At 41.9% G+C, this 21,484-nt stretch overlaps 1 protein-coding gene across 2 annotated transcripts in view; it reads left to right on the forward strand.

Moving 5' to 3' along the window:
* The window catches only part of OPHN1 (oligophrenin 1), a 193,816-nt gene extending 173,651 nt beyond the window's left edge, over positions 1–20,165 (forward strand). Inside the window, exons 20-25 of one of the 2 annotated variants that reach the window (XM_044305809.1) lie at positions 6,932–7,073; positions 9,592–9,861; positions 9,942–10,107; positions 10,214–10,264; positions 11,929–11,980; positions 18,475–20,165. In XM_044305809.1, coding sequence (XP_044161744.1) covers positions 6,932–7,073; positions 9,592–9,861; positions 9,942–10,107; positions 10,214–10,264; positions 11,929–11,971 — 672 coding nt within the window. In that variant the 3' untranslated portion in view covers positions 11,972–11,980; positions 18,475–20,165. The remainder of the gene's footprint in view (positions 1–6,931; positions 7,074–9,591; positions 9,862–9,941; positions 10,108–10,213; positions 10,265–11,928; positions 11,981–18,474) is intronic. The other variant, XM_044305810.1, reaches the window with a different exon arrangement.
* Positions 20,166–21,484: the final 1,319 nt, after the last annotated feature.

The raw sequence follows: 21,484 nt of genomic DNA on the forward strand, positions 1-21,484 counted from the left end.
GCATTAACACCAGGGTCTGGTTATAAGTCCAGGTCCTGCATATACAGTATGTTAGGTCTTCTGTAGTGTGCATAACCTCTTTGCACATAGAACAATGTTATATGTGGATAGAAATGTTACTTCCTCTGAAGACTGAAATACCAGGGTGATCTTTAATTATAAATGAAACCAGCACAAAACATTCTTCTCATTCCACCGCTCATGACATAAGATGTCTTCACATTACTGTAATATGAGTCATATCAATGCAGTCAGTTATTTTCTTTCATGCAAGTACTTTAATGAGAATTTGTTTGTACATGAAGGTGTGGTATAATATGTCTGGCTTTCAAGATCATTTTGCAGCATGTAGCTGTATGTAGTACCCTCTTGGGCTACCTCTGGCATGGGTATAATATGAGGTCTGGTTGGGCATGGAGGCATGCAGGTTCTGTCTGGTGTCCTGCAGCACATTTGCAACCTGTAGATTCTGCAGAGGTTGGCATCCCAGCTGTTCCCATAAATGCTCTATTGGCGATAAATCTGGCAACCGAGCGATACATTCCTGGGAAACCCTTAATGTGTGTGGGCAAGCATTATGTTGCTAGACAGTGTGAGCTCGAAGCCCTGCAATGTGGCCACAGGATTTCCTGTTAGTGTTCCTCATATCACTACTAGTGGTGACCGACTGTAGACTGACTGTATCTGATGCTCCCCCAAATCATCACAGCACTTGTGACAGGGTGTCTCTCCACAGCAAAGGCAGGAAGCACTTACCAACAGGCTACATACTCAACCTGCCCATAATCAGATCCTAAACAGACCCTGGATTTGTCTGTTAAGATGAAATGGTTCAAGCCGATAGCTGTCCAGATTTCTCATTTACTATACCACTAAATCGTTGGTGGCACAGTGTGCACCCCCCATCGGCCCCCCCTCTCTCTATAGCAGTAACAACATTGGTGGCCAGTGTGCGGCCTCCCATTCCCCCCCCCCCCCCGATCATTGGTGGCAGCGTAGTTCCGATCGGAGTCCCAGTTTAATCGCTGGGGCTCTGATCGGTAACCATGGCAACCAGGAAGCTACTGCAGCCCTGGTTGCCATGGTTACTTAGCAATAGTACAATAGTAGAAGATTCATACTTACCTGCTTGCTGCTGCGATGACTGTGACCGGCCGGGAGCTCCTCCTACTGGTAAGTGACAGTTCATTTAGCAATGCGCCGCACAGACCTGTCACTTACCAGTAGGTGGAGCTCCCGGCCGGACACGAACATCGCAGCAGCAAGCAGGTAACTATGAATCTTCTACTATTGTACTATTGTTAAGTAACCATGGCAACCAGGACTGCAGTAGCGTCCTGGTTGCCATGGTTACCGATCGGAGCCCCAGCGATTAAACTGGGACTCCGATCGGAACTCCGCTGCCACCAATGATCGGGGGGGGGGGGGATGGGAGGCCGCACACTGGCCACCAATGTTGTTAATACTATAAAGGGAGGGGGGGGCGATGGGGGGCGCACAATGTGTCACCAACGATTTATTACAATAGAGGGAGGAAGGGGGGGGGGGCGCACACTGTGCCACCAACGATTTATTACAATAGAGGGAGGAAGGGGGGGGGGCCGCACTGGCCACCAATGATATTCAAACTGGGGAGGGGGGGGGGGTCTGCCCCCTGCTGCCTGGCAGCCCTGATCTCTTACAGGGGGATATGATAGTACAATTAACCCCTTCAGGTGCCGCACCTGAAGGGGTTAATTGTGCTGATCACGGCCCCCTGTAAGAGATCGGGTGCTGCCAGGCAGCAGGGGGCAGTCTTGTACACAGTTTGTAGTGTATTCTAACTAGAAGCGTCCCCATCACCATGGGAACGCCTCTGTGTTAGAATATACTGTCGGATATGAGTTTTCACGAAGTGAAAACTTAGATCTGAAAAAGCTTTTATGCAGACGGATCTTCGGATCCGTCTGTATGAAAGCAACCTACGGCCACGGATGCCAATCTTGTGTGCATCCGTGTTCTTTCACGGACCAATTGACTTGAATGGGTCAGTGAACCGTTGTCCGTCAAAAAAATAGGACAGGTCATATTTTTTTGACGGACAGGATACACGGATCACGGCCTCGGCTGCAAAACGGTGCATTTTCCGATTTTTCCACGGACCCATTGAAAGTCAATGGGTCCGCGAAAGAAAACGGAAAACAGCACAACGGCCACGGATGCACACAACGGTTGTGTGCATGAGGCCTTATTTTGAGCATCAGTTTGTGTTACTGCCATCAGAGATCAGTTATTTTTGTATGCAGTACTTTTTCTGGCATCAAAAATAACTTATCTCTGATGGAAGTGACACAGACTGATGAAAACTGATCATAATTGATGCTCATAAAAATATGTATCATTTTTCTGTTCTTCTGTTGGATCAGAAGAACGGAAAACTAAACAGTGATGGGAACCCAGCCTTACCCTGATTTTTTTTTTTTATCACAGTTTTCGTACATCTTGGTTTACTTTTCAGCAGTCTTTCATACGGCTGTCGGGTAACTTTATGCCACTCCTGGCGCAGAAATTCAACCAGCTCAACTTTGGCTTGTAACCATTCATCTTCCTCCTGATCACATCACACAGAAGTTTTCAATGGGGTTCAGGTCTGGATATTGGGCTGGCCATGACAGGGTCTTGATCAGGTGGTCCTTCAGCCACACCTTGATTTACCTGGTTGCATGACATGGGACAGTGTCTTGCAGAAAAGAGTTGGGGAACATTGTCAGAGCAGAAGGAATAAGGTTATTTTGTAGGGTATATTTATATGCGGCTTCATTCATGTGTTCTTCACAAAGACAAATCTGCCCAATTCCAGCCTTGATGAAGCACCCCCACATCATCACCGATCCTGCACAAATTTCACAGTGGGTGCAAGACACTGTGGCTTGTAGGACTCTCCAGGGCTTTGTCTAACCATTACACAACCTGGTGTTGAAATATCTGTAAAAAATAAATCAAGGCAACTGGACGTACTGTAGATTTCTTGAAAGCGTTTCACTCGTTCTTCCAACGAACTTTCTCAATTCTGAGTGACTGTACAAGAATTCTTTGGGAATAAATATGTAACTGAATCAACATCTGGTAATTATACCCAGCCTGGGGTCAAAGGTATTGATTCCATTATGCTAATTGGAGTCAGTAGGTGATAAAGACTTCCCAGAAAAAGCAGCATACAGCATTGTATGTGGCAGACAATAGATGTCTAACCCCCCGCCTCTATTCAAGCTTGGCTTCTCCATTTTTATGTAGATGGCCTCCTTCACACCTCGTTTGTACCAATCGGCCTCCTTATCCAAAACATGTACTTGACTGTCTTCAAAGGTGTGACCTGTTTCTTTTAGATGTAGGTACACGGCTGAATCTTGACCAGAGGTTTTGGCTCTTCTATGCTGAGCCATACGCTGATGTAGTTGTTGTTTTGTTTCGCCGATATACAGTTCTGAGCATTCCTCATTGCACTGGACTGCGTACACAATGTTGTCCATCTTATGTTTAGGCGTTGGGTCTTTGGAGGGAACCAGTTGTTGCCTCAGTGTCTTGCTGGGTTTAAAGCAGACAGGGATGTGATGTTTATTAAAAATCCTTTTGAGTTTCTCAGACACCCCAGCTACATATGGGATAACCATATCCTTGCGTCTGGCTGGGTATAATGACCTCTGACCCCATGCTGGTTATAATTACCAGACGTTGATTCAGTTACATATTTATTCCCGAGAATTCTTGTACAGTCACTCAGAATTGAGAAAGCTTGTTGGAAGAACGAGTAAAACGTTTTCAAGAAATCCACAGTACGTCCAGTTGCCTTGATTTATTCTTTACAGATATATCATGACCTGGATAAATGAGAACCTTCACAGACAATCTAGTGTTGAGCAAAGCTGAAAATTGGACTCATCAGAGAAGGTGACCTTACTCCAATCCTCTATATCTTATCCTTATGCTCTTAGCCTGGCTCCTCTTTGCTTTGTTTAAAACTGTCTTCACCATGCATTTTACTCCTCCTCCACCTTTCCATTCTTTTTGTAGGTCACTTGATGTCATCCTACATTGTTGAAATTTTAAGAATGGAAGTCACATGACACTAACTGTATCCAGTAAAGTGTCATGTGACTTCATCTCTAACTTTTCCTTTCAGCTCTTTTGGCATGGTCTGTAGTTATTATATATTTTTTTATTACACTTAATTTTTGGATACTACTAGCACTGCTTGTGCCATCCATCTAATTCTATATCAAGAGAATTGTGATGACCACAGTATTGGTTTTAATACTATTGCTCGTTAAATAAGATTTTGGTTAGGTGATCACCTAATCAGCACCTCAATAAGTACAGTAAGGTGTGTCGGTGATGGAGTTCAATAAACATTGGAATGGAATGGCTGCCATACCTGGAGAGGTCTCTTAATTTTTTCAGAGCTGTGTATATTTTTTTCAAGCAACCTTGTAAATATCACCAAAATTCAAACATACTTGCAACAATGTTTTGTTTGGCTCACCTGTGAGTTCTAGCTTTGCTAGCTTTTTTCTTAATAGCCTACATTATATTTAAAAGGGAATCTGTCACCACCAGCTCACCCTATAAAGTACAGCTATGCATGTATAGAACTCCTCCTGCTGAATCCTTATCAGTAATTATTCTGTTGTGTAGGAAGGCACAAGGGACCGTCGTTCACGGAAGGTATGCGTCACCGAGCTTCCTGGCTTCGTGGAGTAAGAGCCAGCTTTCATGTGTCAGCAACTGTTTTACACCTTGCTTTTTAGTATAGCTGTAATAGCTGATCCGGGGCGGCTCTTACTGGGAGTAGTCAAAGTGCTGGGTGGGTGACTACTCCCCACGTTCCAGGCCGGGTCTTGACTGGCCTATCTAAAAAACCCAGCCAGCAGTGTCAGCTGGTGGTAATTACCTCTCTCTCTCTGAGGCCTCACGCCCACGGCAGTTGGGCGACCATGGCCGTATTGTGGCCTGCAAATGGCGGGTCAGCAATCCACGGCCACCGGCCGTGTGCACCCCGCATCATGGATACGGACCCATTCACTTGAATGGGTTCGCAATTTCGGAGATGCGGAATGGAGTCGTGGAACGGAACACAGGAAGCGGACATACCACGGACCCATTTAAGTTGAATGGGTCTGACCCGCTGCACGGATGTTGCCCGTGCATTGGGGACTGAGTGCACGAAACGGCCGCCCAGTGGCCGTGTGCATGAGGCCTGACAGAGGAGCTCTGGCAATTGCCGGATTGGGATCTGAGCCGTGTGCTAGGCTGGAGGCCTGAGTTTTGGAAGTCTGCTCTGTCCTGAGCAATGCCGATCGGCCGTGAACTAACACCTAGGATAACAGATGACTGTTTTTGCTGTATGAACTGTCTAGGTGTGAACGAACACCAAAACTGCAAATGGACTGTTGTACTGTTTTGTTGCCATAAGTGTGAATGAAACACAGAAGTTTAAGCTACAAACTGGTCTTTGCATCTATACTGCGTCCGCTTGTCCTGTCTACCAGAGCAAATCCCCACAGTTGATACACCCCCCAATTTCCCTGCCCACAAACCAGGCATGGCATGCATTGGGAGGACTCCAGGTGAAGTCCTCTCAATGTATTCCGCAGCTGCTTTGTTAGTGCACACAGAGGGAATTGAGGCGAGTATCAACATGCAAACTATTGATCTGGAGTCAGTGGCTAGTGTTCTATTATGCATTACTGTACTTTATAGAGCTTGTCTGAGCTAACAGATTTCCTTTAAGTTTAATATATATACAGTGTGTTGTGTATGAGTGTGTATATATGTGTGTGTGTGTATATATATATATATATATATATACACATACAGGTGAAACTCGGAAAATTTGAATATCGTGCAAAAGTTTATTTATTTCAATAATGAAACGTAAAAGGAATTGCATTAATGCAGCTTAAAATTAGAATTTTGTGAAAAGGTTCAATATTCTAGGCTCAAAGTGTCACACTCTGGTCAGCTAATTAATCCATACCCCCTGAGCAAAGGGTACCTGAGATTGTGACTTTGGGGTTTCATAAGCTGTAAGCCATAATCATCCAAATTATAACAAGTAAAGGCTTGAAATATCTCGCTTTGCATGTAATGACTCTATCTCATATATTAGTTTCACTTTTTAAGTTGCATTACTGAAATAAATTAACTTTGCACGATATTCAAATTTTTTTTTATTAAATGTTTTTTACTAGGTCATACACTAAATTTTTGATCTTAATATTGGGGATTCTGTATGACTTTCAGCTTAAAAAAAAGACTATCAAAAAGAAATTCATAAAATAAATGTATAATTTCTGTAGTTTGAGTGTGGCCACCAGAGGGAGCATGGATACAATGCTTTGGAGTCTTAGAATCACTGTGTGTTTTATCTGCCCCCTGTAGACATTCATGTATTTGACATTGAATAAAGAATAAATCATCAGATAACTTGGTGAAAGCAAATATTCAGCATGTATTAGAATTGTTATAAATATGTTGTGTATATGTGAACTTTTCTGTAGGCAAGATTCCATTGAACATTTCTTCTATGCACTCCTATGTACTATATAAATGTTATATGAGATATATTCTATAGTATTATAATATAAAGAAATTGCTATTGGAATTTATTGAAAAGATATCTGGAATACAAGATATTTAAGTTATCAATCAAATGGCTTTATGATGCATCAGACTCATTGCTCTTCCTGTGACTTCAGCTTAAATGCACTTCTAAGTGTCAAGGTCCTGGTCTCTGGATTCATATTAAATTGCATTAGGACCGTGTACAGTGGAGACTACTCGCATGGATCACTTTTTGGCTTTTGTCTTATGAGTTGTATGGTTTATATGGACAAAATGCTTCCTCTGTAAAGTCTCTTCACAACTTGCAAGAAAGTTTTTCTCTCTACTGTAGATATTTTCTGGCCCTCCTGAAGAAAACACTGCTCCCCCTGTTCCTCCACCGAGAATAACTCCCCGGACCCACAAACCCATCACAATTTCTAAACGACCAGTCCGAGGGCGAAATGCTTTGTATCTTGGACAGAGTGAAGAAGGTAATGTGTGTTACTTAATTGTTAGTTTAAAATCTGAATTAAAAATTGTAAACCTAAGGTGCAGGTCAGACTTTTCAGTAAGTCAGTAAAGCATATAGTTGTCTTAGCAGAAGGCTCTGCGGGGAATAGTTTGGTTGGCCATGGCTTTCCCCAGCAAAATAAGCAGATAACATCAGATACTTTCTCATGAGAGACAACCCCTTCACATTTTTTTTTCCAGGTGGTATAATAAAATGCATACATACTGTACTTTCAGACTTGCAGTCTAGTCCCAAGATAATCCTTTGTTTCACCGTGTTTGGTGCAGAGGCTGAGTTTAGCTAAGCAGTCTTTTGCATTTTCATGCTGGCTGGACTAGGCAGTCATTTGGAATGTGACATGATAGTGACACCAAGACTATGTGTAGGGGAAATGATGTCTGAAGGTCACTGGAGTTACTTTAATTAAAAATAGCATCTACATGCCTGAAATCACATGACTTCTTACCCATGCGTCACACACTTTCAAGTCTCAGTTATCAAATGACTATCATAGTGACATAGTTTGTAAGGCCAAAAAAAAAACATACAGTCGTCTAGTTCAGACCTTTATCCTGCAAAGTTGATCCAGGCAAGGCAAAAAACCCTCATGAGGTAAAAATTTCTACCCAATCAATGACTCTTCTAACTATAGCCTGTAATATTATTACACTCCAGAAATACATCCAGGCCCCTCTTGAACTCTTGTAATGAGTTCACGATCACCACCTCAGGCAGGGAGCTCTACAGTCTCACTGCTCTTACCGTAAAAAACCCTCTTCTATTTTTTCACTATCCTCAAAATGTATAGAAAGCATCCCTTGCTAAAGTCATGAGTATTGTATTGCCTGTGTATTGTACGCTGTCAGTGTTATTCAATACATTTCAGAACTCCTAAGAGTTACATAGCATCATAAATCAATATAATGCTATGCGATCCTATCAGTGCTACGTGGGTCAGGACGGGAGCTCTCACAGACGCACGCTGCGAGATCAGGTTCAGACAATCGCGCCCCCCCCCCCCCCCCCCAACAATGTACCACAAAAACCATATGTTCGGCCGAGGTATTGACACAGTAACTATCTTCAAAGCCCCAGCAGAAGCCCATTTGGACCCAGACAGTTGCCAATGCCACTAGGTGTTTGACAGTGGGTTGACAACTATCCTGTAGTATAAGATTTTATTAATTATATGTCTTTCGTGTTCTTGATCTACCTATAGCACAGGCTGAAAAGTCCTTGCACTCCAGCACCATATAGCTTATAGATTTATATAGGTAAGGCCCGGATACCCCTTCTTGGCTGGACGTGCAGGACATAGGCAGCAAACTACACCCCAATTGGTTAATGATGACCTATCCAGAAGATAGGTCATCAGTTGTAAAGTCTCAGAAAACCCTTTAAAGATAAAGATAATTTCTTAGCATTTTTTATTTTTTATTTTTTTGCCAGCTTGGCATTTTATTAAATCACAGCATGTTCTGTGTGGCATTTTTCAGACATTTCCCCATAGACTTATCTATAGGGGAAAAAAAATCTGAAAAGGCATGTGACCAAAAGAGCTTGTAAAAATGCAAGGATTTCATGTTTTTTTTTTTTTTTTACAGCCCAAAAAAATACCACCAAGAAAAGACAGTGTGGCAGCACACTCAATGTATCTTTATTCTGCCTTATACCACAGAAAAAGTGGTCCTAGACTCATACACTGATTCCTTTAGATATTGAAAATAATTATTCCACATGAGGAAGGGTGAACCTGAGCTAAATCCTGACCTTTGGAGCAGAAGTGTCAAGATAAGCATGGAAATGTTAAAAGGGTAGAGGGTAGACTAATGGTATTTCAGAACTGGGCACTAAGATATTTCATCTTCAGAAAAGATCAGTGCTATGGCAGAGAAGTGATTTACTATATTGCCTTTAGTTACACGTTATTTATTAGCAGATATGAGGACCACTAAGGCTACTTTCACACTAGCGTTCGATCGGATCCGTTCTGAACGGATCCGCTCATATTAATGCAGACTGTGGCTCTGTTCAGAACGGATCCGTCTGCATTATAACTTAGAAAAATTTCTAAGTGTGAAAGTAGCCTGAGCGGATCCATTCAGACTTTACATTGAAAGTCAATGGGGGACGGATCCGCTTGAAGATTGAGCCATATGGTGTCATCTTCAAGCGGATCCGTTCCCATTGACTTCCATTATAAGTCGGAACGGATCCGCTCGCCTCCGCACGGCCAGGCTGACACCCGAACGCTGCTTGCAGCGTTCAGGTGTCCGCTCACTGAGCGGAGCGGAGGCTGAGCGCTGGCAGACGGATGCATTCTCAGTGGATCCGCCTCCACTGAGAATGCATTAGGGCCAGACGGCTACGTTCAGGGCCGCTTGTGAGCCCCTTCAAACGGAGCTCACGAGCGGACACCTGAACGCATGTGTGAAAGTAGCCTTACATGACTTTCTAAAAACGATTATTTAGTAGTTAACTATTTATTTATCCATTAGTTTGTTTTTATTCAGATGACGGATCCATACTGAATGGGAATGGTGTTATCACAAACAGTGATCACCCTCTTCCCTTGCAACGAAAGAAACTGATTACTTCAGCAGATAAACAAAGTTCCACCGACGACTGTCCTGAAGTGGACGTTGCAAAAATGGTCTCAATGATGCAGGAAAAAGGGGTGAAGACCATAAATGGGGATTTGCCTATATATTCTGTGCCAAGTAAATCATCTGTGTATACCAAAAGGCCTATAGTCCGTCCCAGAGAAGGTTAGATTGTCTCCATTATTTACTGCAGCCTCTTTGTTGAATTGTATCTAGTTCATAAACTCTTATTCTTAAATCTCTAGGTGATTTTGAGAACATCAGTAAAGTCCGTTCCCCAGGAGAGAGGCCAGTTATTTCCCGACCTCCAGTAAGACCACCAGACCCACCATGTAGAGCAGCCTTGATACCCAAAGCGGAGCCCAGAACAGATGTCAGCTCTGGTGTCAAAGAGGATATCCCAGCATCAGTGTTAGTAATGAAACCATAGTACAAGCTATATCACAAATCACAAAATTAGGTGTAATAGTCTAATAGATTCAGCCTCCGATGGTCATGTTATTTCTTTACTTCACAGTGTTGCCTCCCGTACCAAATTCTTTGAGAAAGCATCAAGGCCAAGGGGAAGGTAATGCATAATAATGCTAAGAGTGGATTCACACATAGCCTTTTAGGTTTTTGTAGCATCTTTTTTTGGTAAAAACATTAACTCCAGATGTTTTGTTATTTTGGTGTTATTGGGTCTCTGGATTTTATTTGTATGCAGCATGTTGAAAATGTTGAGCCTTTTTCTGGCATTTAGACATTCATCTCACTATAGGGAGTAAAATGCCAGAAACAAAGACTGTCTTCACACAATCATTTACAAAAACGGCAACTATAAAAACCACATACGGCGTGAATGTGTTTTTTTTTTTGTGAATAAAAACAGACAGAGTAAGGGCTCTTTCACACTTGCGTTGTCCGGATCCGGCGTGTACTCCACTTGCCGGAAATTACATGCCGGATCCGGAAAAACGCAAGTGAACTGAAAGCATTTGAAGACGGATCCGTCTTCAAAATGCGTTCAGTGTTACTATGGCAGCCAGGACGCTATTAAAGTCCTGGTTGCCATAGTAGTGCAGGGGAGCGGTATACTTACCATCCGTGCGGCTCCCGGGGCGCTCCAGAGTGACGTCAGAGCGCCCCATGTGCATGGATGATGTGCCATGTGATCACGTGATCCATGCGCTTGGGGTGCCCTGACGTCACTGCGCTTGGGGTGCCCTGAGCTTCCCGGGAGCCGCACGGACAGTAAGTATGCTGCTCCTCCGCTCCCCACTACACTTTACCATGGCTGCCAGGACTTTAGCATCCCGGCAGCCATGGTAACCATTCAGAAAAAGCTAAACGTGGGATCCGGCAATGCGCCGAAACGACGTTTAGCTTAAGGCTGGATCCGGATCAATGCCTTTCAATGGGCATTAATTCCGGATCCGGCCTTGCGGCAAGTCTTCAGGATTTTTGGCCAGAGCAAAAAGCGCAGCATGCTGCGGTATTTTCTCCGGCCAAAAAACGTTCCGTTCCGGAACTGAAGACATCCTGATGCATCCTGAACGGATTTCTCTCCATTCAGAATGCATTAGGATAAAACTGATCAGGATTCTTCCGTCGTCGGGGCTCTATGCCGGAACTCTATGCCGGAAGAAAAGAACGCAAGTGTGAAAGAGCCCTAAACTTGTGTGGGTTGGCTAAATGTTTACTTTGTTACCTTTTATTGCTATGAAACTTTTTACTAAAAGCTAGCTTTGTTTTACTTATGTGCCACAAGATCAAATAATCTTTAGCACATCAAATGAAGTCACTTATAGTGAACTAGATATATATTATTTATGAGCGTATGAAGTTATGATTTCAAAAAGCAGGTAAACCAAGCAATCCTAATCCACTAGTGCAAAGGATTTAAAGAGATCATTTTATCTACACACCTGCCTTTACCTACCTTCCCTTTTCCGTCTACACAGAGGTTCTACAGTTTACAATTTTGGACTGGACGCTGTATAGGCCCCATTCTTGAGATAAGAGCAGGTCCCAGAGGTGGGACCCACACCTTTTGGACATTTATGGTGAATCCTGTTGATATGTCATAAATGTCCAAATGGAAATACCCCTTTAAGTAACACAAATGTTACATATATTACGTGTAAAGACTAGGACTTCTGCTCACACTACATTCTTGTTTTACGTGTGAAGCTTCTGTCTTATAGCTACAACTATTACTTTATTAACGTGTTTTTTTCATTTCCCACACAGTCCTCCTTCTCCTCCCCATAGAATTCTCACAGAAGAAAGCTGAGTCTTTAAGGTATGAAAACGTATTAAGTCTTCCTTTTTGTTTTGGTGCCCCAGGTATAGGGATATATTGAACATGCATATTACAAGGAGCCGCAGCAAGTTCTTTTCCCTTTTTTTACATTGCTACATTGACAAAGGCATATTTTTTTCTGTGTACATTGACAGCACTACGATGTATGTTCACATAGATACTAATATACAGTGAATGAGATTTATGAATCAAAATGCACAACAATTCTGGTGTAATTTGTGCCAAAAAGGTATACACCACATTTTAAAATGTGTTTTTAATACTTTTTTGACTCTTGTAACTGGGCTGTGCCTTGACTGCAAAGGGAAATGACTCAGCATGAAATGGGGTTGAAGCATTAGATGGGCCAGAGTGTGCCAAAATTTTGGTGCACGTTTCTGGCATAAAGTAAGCCAAATAATAGTTGTTGTAAGCTTAGATTCAACGGTTTAGAGGTGTGCCTGATTTATCATACAGCATCAGCCACTTTGATGAATCTAGCACATTTTTAGCCTGCCTAGTCTACATTTACACAAAAAGTACAAGTTAGTAGTAAATCTACTAGTGTGTTCCCTGTCCGATCACAGTGGGGCAGATGTACTAATACTGCCTAATATTTAGCACATACTAGAAAGTCTAAATATGTGCCAGATTTATCAAAATGGCTGATGTTAAAACAATAAATTTGGTCCAAAGCTTGTATGCCAGTTTTTTGGTACAACTTATGCCAGAATTTTATTTGCCACCAATATACAGTAGTTTGTACTCACTCGCCTGCACAGCCAATCCATCATACGTAGCTCTTGGGTATTATCTGCATGGAAGTGGTGCTAGATCCCTTCTATTCTGGGACTGGTATGAACATCAGGAATTATAATTTCAGGCTGCTACACTTCTAAGAGGGCTCATGGGTTAGCTGAAATGCATTGTGTAAGCTTCTTCTCACCACCACATAAATCCGCTCAGAAATGATACTTTAGCTCTTTCATGGATTATGGCAATTATAGACATCAAGAATAGGTAGTATAAGTATAAAAGATATGAAGAATACCATTGAATAGAATATAACAAGACACTGATCTGATGGAGCATTCTTCATGTCATGCTCACAAAGCAGCAAAAGCTATTTGTCATGTGTAGCTTTATACAGCAGCTTTATTTTTTACTGATCCTAAAACTGAGCCAGGGCTATATCCATCATACAGTGGGATCATTATTGTTGTAGATTAAAGTTGCCATATTCTGTTGATTTGAAAATTGTCATGGGTTGTTTTATGGGTAAAATAATCCTGTGCTGGAGCAAATGATGGCTCTGAACATTGACGCAACCAGAAGGTCCAAAAGCGACAGTAATTACTTTAAAAGAACTAGAAATGGGCATTTTATAAAATGTTCAGAAGTCTAGAAAAGAAAACGTAGATCATATCATCCCAGTCTGGATTACAATTTATAAATTATAAATGGAAGGCATGGCCACAGGAGACAGTGAGGGATATTTACTAAATTCTAGCTTTGTGCTTTAGACCACAATTATGTGTTAATTAATTTTTGCCCTTTGCAAGTAGATCTGTCCCAATATGTTATATTAAAGAGGTAGTCCGGTTATATCACCTTAACCTCTTTCTACAGGATAGGGCAGTGATAGCTAACCTCCTCCACTCCCGCTGTGGTGAAACTACAACTCCCAGCGTGCTCCAGAGTTCTAAGAACAGCCAAGCAAGTGTACATCTTGGGAGTTGTAGTTTTACCACAGCTGGAATGCCGGAGGTTAGCTATCACAAGGATAGGGGATAACTGTTAGTTTGATGGGTGTCCAACCACTGGGTGCCCCACAAATCTTGAAAACAGGTTCCCTGTACCCCAAAGGGCACCCTGAAATGAACGGAGTGGCTGGTTTAGTATGCACACTGCCACTCCATTCATTCTGTATTTGGACTTCCAGACTGTACTCCTCTATCTCGGACAGTCCCATAGAAGATGAATGGACAGAACAGCATGGCAGATGCTCAACCAGCAGCTGCATTCATTCAGTGGGCCCTGTGGGGTTTGGGCCCCCATTCTCATGATTGTGGGAGTCCCATTAGTCAGCCCCTCACCAAATAGTTATTCCCTAGTGAGATAACTTGATATAGCCAGAGTATCCCTTTAATGTCATAGAAGACAAGTATTTGCATATTAGGACAAGCTGGCTATGTGAAGGACCATCAAGGGTCATGTTGTGTGGTGTAGCTTTAAATATTAATTTCTGTTGCACATGCCTGACAAAGGGGCCATTGTGGCTTGTATATTTCCACTTTTGCTAGATTAAGGACTGATTCACACAAACATGCTCTGTCCGGGAAACACAATCCATGTGTCAGCCGCATCTCTCGTGGTTCCTTTGACCCAAACTGACTGCATCATAGTGTATTATGATACGGTCAGTTCCTGTCTGATTGTGGTTCTGTTGTACTGATATGATGTGAGTGCGGCATAATAGACCCATGAAACAATGTGATGGAGCCGCAGTCTATCCTGAAAATACGGCCAACACGGACCATGTTTCACTCAAATGTAATGGTGGACTGCAAAATGTTACATATCCAGCTCACCTTGTGTGGAAACTCCGCATGCACGGAAGGAACAGGTTATCCAGGTAATATGAAGAAAGGAAAAATATCCGGCGCTGGAATGATATTCAGTAACAAACTTCCTCTTTATTGAATGTAACATAAATCCAAGTACAAACAGATCCTCGCACAAAGCGGTTGTTGACGTGTTTCGGAGAGAGATGTCCTTAGTCGTAACAAAGGTTGATGTTGGAATGGGAGATTTTATGAATTCACCCAAAAATCCATTCCCCCAAAATGGGAGGGGAAAAAGGAGGAAAATCGCCTCTCCAGCATCAACCACCTGATGTGAATTGCATGCAGTCGTGGTGCTGGGAGCATGCAGTTGCGCAACATGAAGCAAAAACACGCCCTTCTCAAACACAAACAGACCTGCATGGTGTGAATGAAGACATAAAAAACATCCAAAAAATGTGGACATATAATAGCAATAAAATCTAAAATTAATTCACTAAATGGCATTTAAATGCGACCTCTAATACAAAGTACAAAAAGCGAGAAGAAAACATAAGTGATGCAATCAGATCATTGATAAAATACATTAACTCTTTTCTTTGATTTAAACCTGACGGCATTCTAGTGTTCAATCAAAAAATCCAGTAGGCTTCTCTCAACAGAATCCTCTTTTTATAATCTCCCCCTCTAGGGGGAGAAGAGACTTTTTCAATGGCAAAAGCACAAAAAGAGTTAACCCTACGATCATGTGTATGAATAAAATGTTTGGCAGCATTGGAAATATTTATTGCCAAAGGGTTTGATATATAATTCAAATGCTCCAGAATCCTATTCTTATATTTGCGCGAAGTGCTTCCAATGTACATTAAATCACAAATATTGCAATGAATGACATAAATATATGTCTTGATCGAAAAAGTTAGTGAGTGGTCAGCTCGCTTTTTGTACTTTGTATTAGAGGTCGCATTTAAATGCCATTTAGTGAATTAATTATGAACATTTTCTTGCAGTTACATAGTAACATAGTTTGTAAGGCTGAAAAAAGACATCTGTCCATACAGTTCATCCTGTTAAGCTACTTTTACACTAGCGTTAATGTTTTTGTCCCCATTCGTTGTCAATCGGGACAAAACGTAACTGAACAGAACAGAATGCTCCAAAATCCATTCCATTCCGTTCTCATACTGGAGAGTAAACCGCAGCATGCTGCGGTTTGCTTTCCGTCCTGAGATGTGGAGCAAGACGGATCCTTCATGACCCACAATGCAAGTCAGTGGGGACGGATCCGTTTTCTCCGGCACAATCTGACACAATAGAAAACCGATCCGCGTCTTGGCCATGTTAAAGATAATACAACCGAGTCCGTTCATAACGGATGCAGATGGTTGTATTATCATTAGCGTTTTTGCTTGCTGAACCCTGCCGGATCCAAGAAAAACACTAGTGTGAAAGTAGCCTTATCCTGCAAGTTGATCCAGAGGAAAGCAAAAAACCCAGAGAGGTAGACGTTTTCACCAAAATTGATGCAAAATTGTCTTGTCTCCCCAAAAATCTGTTCTCTACAGTGTGCCTGCACATACCAAACCACTGCTGTCTGTAAGCACAATTTTGTCAAATTGCTTTCCATTATTTCTCAAAAAAGCCATCTGTGCCTTGTACTATCATGTGGGGGAGAATGTGACACACTTCTAGGAATGGTCACTGTGCGGTAAGGAGCATGCCACCATAGACATGTGGAGCAGCTGTAATGGACAAGCTCAGTACTTGTCTTTCAGGGACACTGGGTCAATGTTGTGCGTGGCTGCAGCAATGTAGCACCACGGCAATGGTCCTATTGACACCTACATGTTTGTGCTGGTCTGGTTTCCACACCAGGTTTTTATCCACATCCTTCCTCCAAATCCATCTGACTAGGCTTTTCAACAAAAACAGGGCACAACGTTGCTCCCAACCCTGCTCACTCTTTTTACATGTGTAAACTGGAGCGTTGCCATGCCTTAGAACTGATGAGCCTGGGCCAGAAAAGCCACACAGCGGATCAGTTGCTAATTTGCTTCGAGCAACAAATTTCTTGCTGGATGTCTCCTGCCAACTACAGCTGGCAAACATGCTAATGACACAACACCACCACAGCAGGGAATATGCATTATTTTCAGCTCAGACAGTGTGGCAGTTCATCAGCGAGGCACTTCGCTTACTAATGACCTTAAAAAAAACACCACAGTAGGGACAACAGCAGCATCAACAATGTAATCCCCTTGATACTAGAGCAAATGCCCACACTGATGCAACAAGGGATGGTGGACGAAGAACAGCTTTCACATCTTGCTGGCTACCCTGTAGCTGTTGGGGACCCGAATAGATAAAGTCCTAATGAAGAGGAAGTGGGGGAGGAAGATGAGGAGCTACCGCAGGAGGACGAGGCTGAATATGATGATGACACTGGCCATGATGACCAATCATCGCATTAGAGGGGTGGAGTTGGAAAGAATTTGGTCCTCGGCATGTTAGCGACCATGGCAAGCTGCTTGCTTGCTTGATTAGGTGCATATCGTTAGCATCAAGAAAACTGATGACTACTGGATAGGCATGCTTTTAGACCCTCGCTATCAAAGCAAAATGGGGGAATGTTTTCTTCAAGCTGAAAGGAAGGCAAAATTGCTGTATTACCAAGATACACTGTGTACATAGCTTGCTACCGCTTTCTGTGAGCAGACACCTGCCACTCATGTGTCTTAGCAGGAGGCCCCTCTCTTCTCCACTGAGTCACTGACCTTCCAATGTCTCCGCTAGTAGTAGTCTTTCACAAGTAGCAAAATCCCTATTGAACAATTAGGTTCAGTCCTACCTGTACTGTTGGCCCTTCTCCTGCACATACCCTGTTCCCTTACCCCGTGGACCTCTAATCAGGCAGATCGGACTGGCCCAGTTTGCTGTCTCTGTACCGTCTTGGTCATTCCCCAGTGTCATACCAGAAAGGTGTTAAGGCAGGTGGCATCATCACACAAAAATGGACAAACTTGTCCTCTGCAAGTGTAGAAAAAATTACATTTGTGAAATGAGTGAGGCATGGATCTGTGAGGAGGCCAGTGTATAGATCTGCTATTGCTGATGGTGACTTTTTTTATTGTCAGCCCAATCATGCCTCTGCCGCTGTCTGCCTGCCATCATGTTGCATACAATATGGCTACTGCAGCCACTGCAGCTGTTACTACCCTACTGCTACTACCAATACCCCTACACAGCTTTGCATCTACTGCCTTTTCTGTTAGGTTCCATGATGTACCTGTTACTGCTGCTGCTAATATTGCTGCCACTATTGCCCCCACACAGCTTATTCCTTCAACATCCACACTGTACCACTGCTGCTTCCAGAAACATTTTTGCATGCTTGTTCAGAACAAGCTACTGCTTGTTTTAATATTACTGTGTATGTGTGCTTGCAATACTAGTTCATTTGTATAAACATAGGCAGACATCTGCCCCTGTTAAGTCATAATTTTTGAATGCTTGGTCCCAGCAAGCCTCTGTTTCCCCATAACACGTGTGTATGTTTAAACACGATCTTCTCCCAATAAGGGACAATTTCTAGAATGTTTTCAATTTTGAAAAGCATAACAAATCTGATGTCGCATGTTTTTAAGCAGGCTGTTTGTCAACACGGTCACCATGTGTTAACTCATAACTATATATGTCAGTGTCTCACTGGCATTATTTATTATTGCTGTCATTATGTAAAAGCCTAAATGAGGGAGAAGGAAAATAACTTTAGAAAAAACGTCCTAGGAGACCTTAGTGTCATGTACCAATTTTCAGGCCAGCTGGAGCAGTTTCTATTCGGGTAGAATCAATTGCGTATATTGGCCTATACATATGTCTTAGACCTTAACTGGCTTTCTATGTAATAGCATTTACTATTTCTTTTCCCAGGATCTTACAAACATGTTCCATGGCTGGCCCAAGGAAAGATGCAGATGATGTTGCCAAAGTGGTTTCTGCTGGCATACATGGTCTAGGATTACATTCCACAGGAGGCTTTACTGAACAGGATTCGTTCTCACAGTTTATCTGTGCTGTACACCCAACTAGAAGTGATGTCTCCAAAAAACCATCAGAACTTTGCAGACCATGACTATATGTACAAGGAAATGAAGAAAAAAAAAATCTAAAGTCGGGAGGCTTTGAAATAATAATTTAGGGATCATCTACTTGTATCCACTTTATCTGGACATAACACGCTCCCCTATATTAAGACCTTACAATATGGTGTAAATGGAATAAACTGAAGGCATTGCTCATTATAATGGTAAACCTATGAGAAGAATCAGAAGAAATGGTTAAAATAAAAAAATGCATAAGCCTGGATGGAAGGATTGTATAAGGGCAAGAAAACTGATTCCACACTGTATGCTATTATTTATTACTTGTTATAGGCATATTCATTTTAGTTACAGCTGTTTACCAGTGTTTTTGTAGTTAATATCAAAGCATCAAATGATGCCATTGTGTTTCACCTTTTTAGGAAAGGTGTTGTAAATATACATTTAATGGCATGGTATAGATGAAGGGCGATTCTATAATGACACATGAATGCATATGTACAGTGCCTTGTTACCAGGAGATATATAGAAGGGCACAGGCTCACTTTCCACTTATTCGGGATGTATCAATGGAAAAACCGTGATCCGAAATGGACACCTTCAGGTTTATTTATCAGTATATTCTTTCAAATGAGCCTATAGTGTACAAGTACCTACACAACACCATGTGAGATGTGGCTTGTTCCAATTATAGTCTGACACAATTCCATTTCCAGGTCAGCTACAAACCCTGCAACATTTACGCTATGTACAGTAGCATAATCTGACATAATAATCAGTAACTTCTGTGCAAGCAGATGACCAGATCTACAAGAACAGCTAGATTACTATGTAGGTTAGTTAACAAGGGGAAAAATTTGCAAAAATCCCTACTTTCACTGCTTCTTTCGTCATCTTAGATAGCTAATGAAAGGGTGGATTTACACATTTGATCCACACGTACTTATTTTGGAATCTGCATGAAATTGTGCAACAAAGTATTGAGTAATGTTAGTGAATGGGGTTTTAACAAAATCCAGTCACTCACAGAGAAAATCCACCAAGAATTCTAGGCATGCTACAGATCTGCAGTGTGCCCTGTCTGTTGATTTCATTCATTGTGATGCAGTGAGTGATAAAACGCACAGCTGACTTTTGCACCAAATGCAAAAAAATAAATTCTGCAAGTAATACGTATGGATTTCATTTCTAATTTTGGTGTTAATTTTTTGTCCAGAACCAGATACAAAGCATGATTTTAAATTTGTAAATTCACATACCCTAAAGAGATTTTCACATGTTAAATTAAGGGTATGCTATGCTTGTTTTTTTCTGGAAACATCTCCATGATGATCGGTAGTGCCCGCACAAATCGCCAAAAGGATCACCAAATGAATGAGCATTTTGCTTGTTAATCGGGTGATCGGCGGCACATTTACAGTTGTGTTAAAAATAATAGCAGTCAGACATCACTAACCTGATCGATCACTGTTTTTGGTAGAAATGATATTTCTACATGGCAAATAATTTACTAGCAGGTGTAGTAGAGTAAATGAAACCCAAGAGACCCAACAGTCATGACATGCATGCTGCTGATTCTCTGTAATTCAAACACTTATTTAAAGGGGCATGTTCAAAATAATAGCAGTGTGGAGTTCAATGAGTGAGGTAATTCAGTCTTTGAAAAACAGGTGGCAATTATTGCCCTTATTTATTGAAGGAAGGCAGCAAATGTTGTACATGCTGGTTACAGTGTATTTCTCTCTGAAATTCTGAGGAAAATGGGTCGTTCCAGACATTGTTCAGAAGAACAGCGTACCTTGATTAAAAAGTTGATCGCAAATGCTTTAAAATGGCAACTAAAACCAGAAAGACGTGGAAGAAAGCGAAAAACTACCATTCGAATGGATAGAAGAATAGCCAAAATGGCAAGGACTCAGCCAACAATCAGCTCCAAGAAGATCAAAGACGGTATAAAGTTACCTGTGAGTACTGTTACAATTAGAAGACGCCTATGTGAAGCCAAGCTATCTTGAAGAAGCCCCCGCAAAGTCCCACTGTTGAAAAAAAGACGTGCTGAAGAGGTTACAATTTGCCAAAGAGCACACGGACTGGCCTAAAGAGACATTTTGTAGACTGATGAAAGTAAGATTGTTCTTTTGGGGTCTAGTGGCCGGAGATAGTTTGTCAGACAACCCCCAAGCACTGAATTCAAGCCACAGTACACTGTGAAGACAGTGAAGCATGGTGGTGCAAGCATCATGATATGGGGATTTTTCTCATACTAAGGTGTTGTGCCTATTTATTGCATACCAGGGATCATAGATCAGTTTGAATACATGAAAATACTTGAAGAGGTCATGATGCCTTGATGCTGAAGAGGAAATGCCCTGGAAATGGGTGTTGCAACAAGACAACGACCACAAACACACCAGTAAACATGCAACATATTAGTTCCAGACCAACAAGATTGACGTTATGGAATGGCAGCCCAATCCCCGGATCTTAATCCAATAGAAAACTGCAAAAATGCAGTTTCTGTTTCTGAGGCAAAACCAAGAAATAGAGAAGAACTGTGGAATGTAGTCCAATCATCCTGGGCTGGAATACCTGTTCACAGGGGCCAGAAGTTGGTTGACTCCATGCAACACAGATGTACAGCAGTTCTCAGAAACAGTGGTTGTACAACTAAATATTAGTTAAGTGATTCAAAGGAAAGCAAAATGTTCAAACATTTTTCAGTTTATATAGTGAATGTTTTGAGTTTGTAAAGAAGAATAGAAACACTGCTATTTTTTAACAGTCTAATTTTCATTTTTCTTCAATTTTTTAGAGGAACATGTTTTGATTTGGAATAGAAT

Source organism: Bufo gargarizans, chromosome 9 (assembly GCF_014858855.1).
Source record: "Bufo gargarizans isolate SCDJY-AF-19 chromosome 9, ASM1485885v1, whole genome shotgun sequence".
NCBI lineage: Eukaryota > Metazoa > Chordata > Amphibia > Anura > Bufonidae > Bufo > Bufo gargarizans.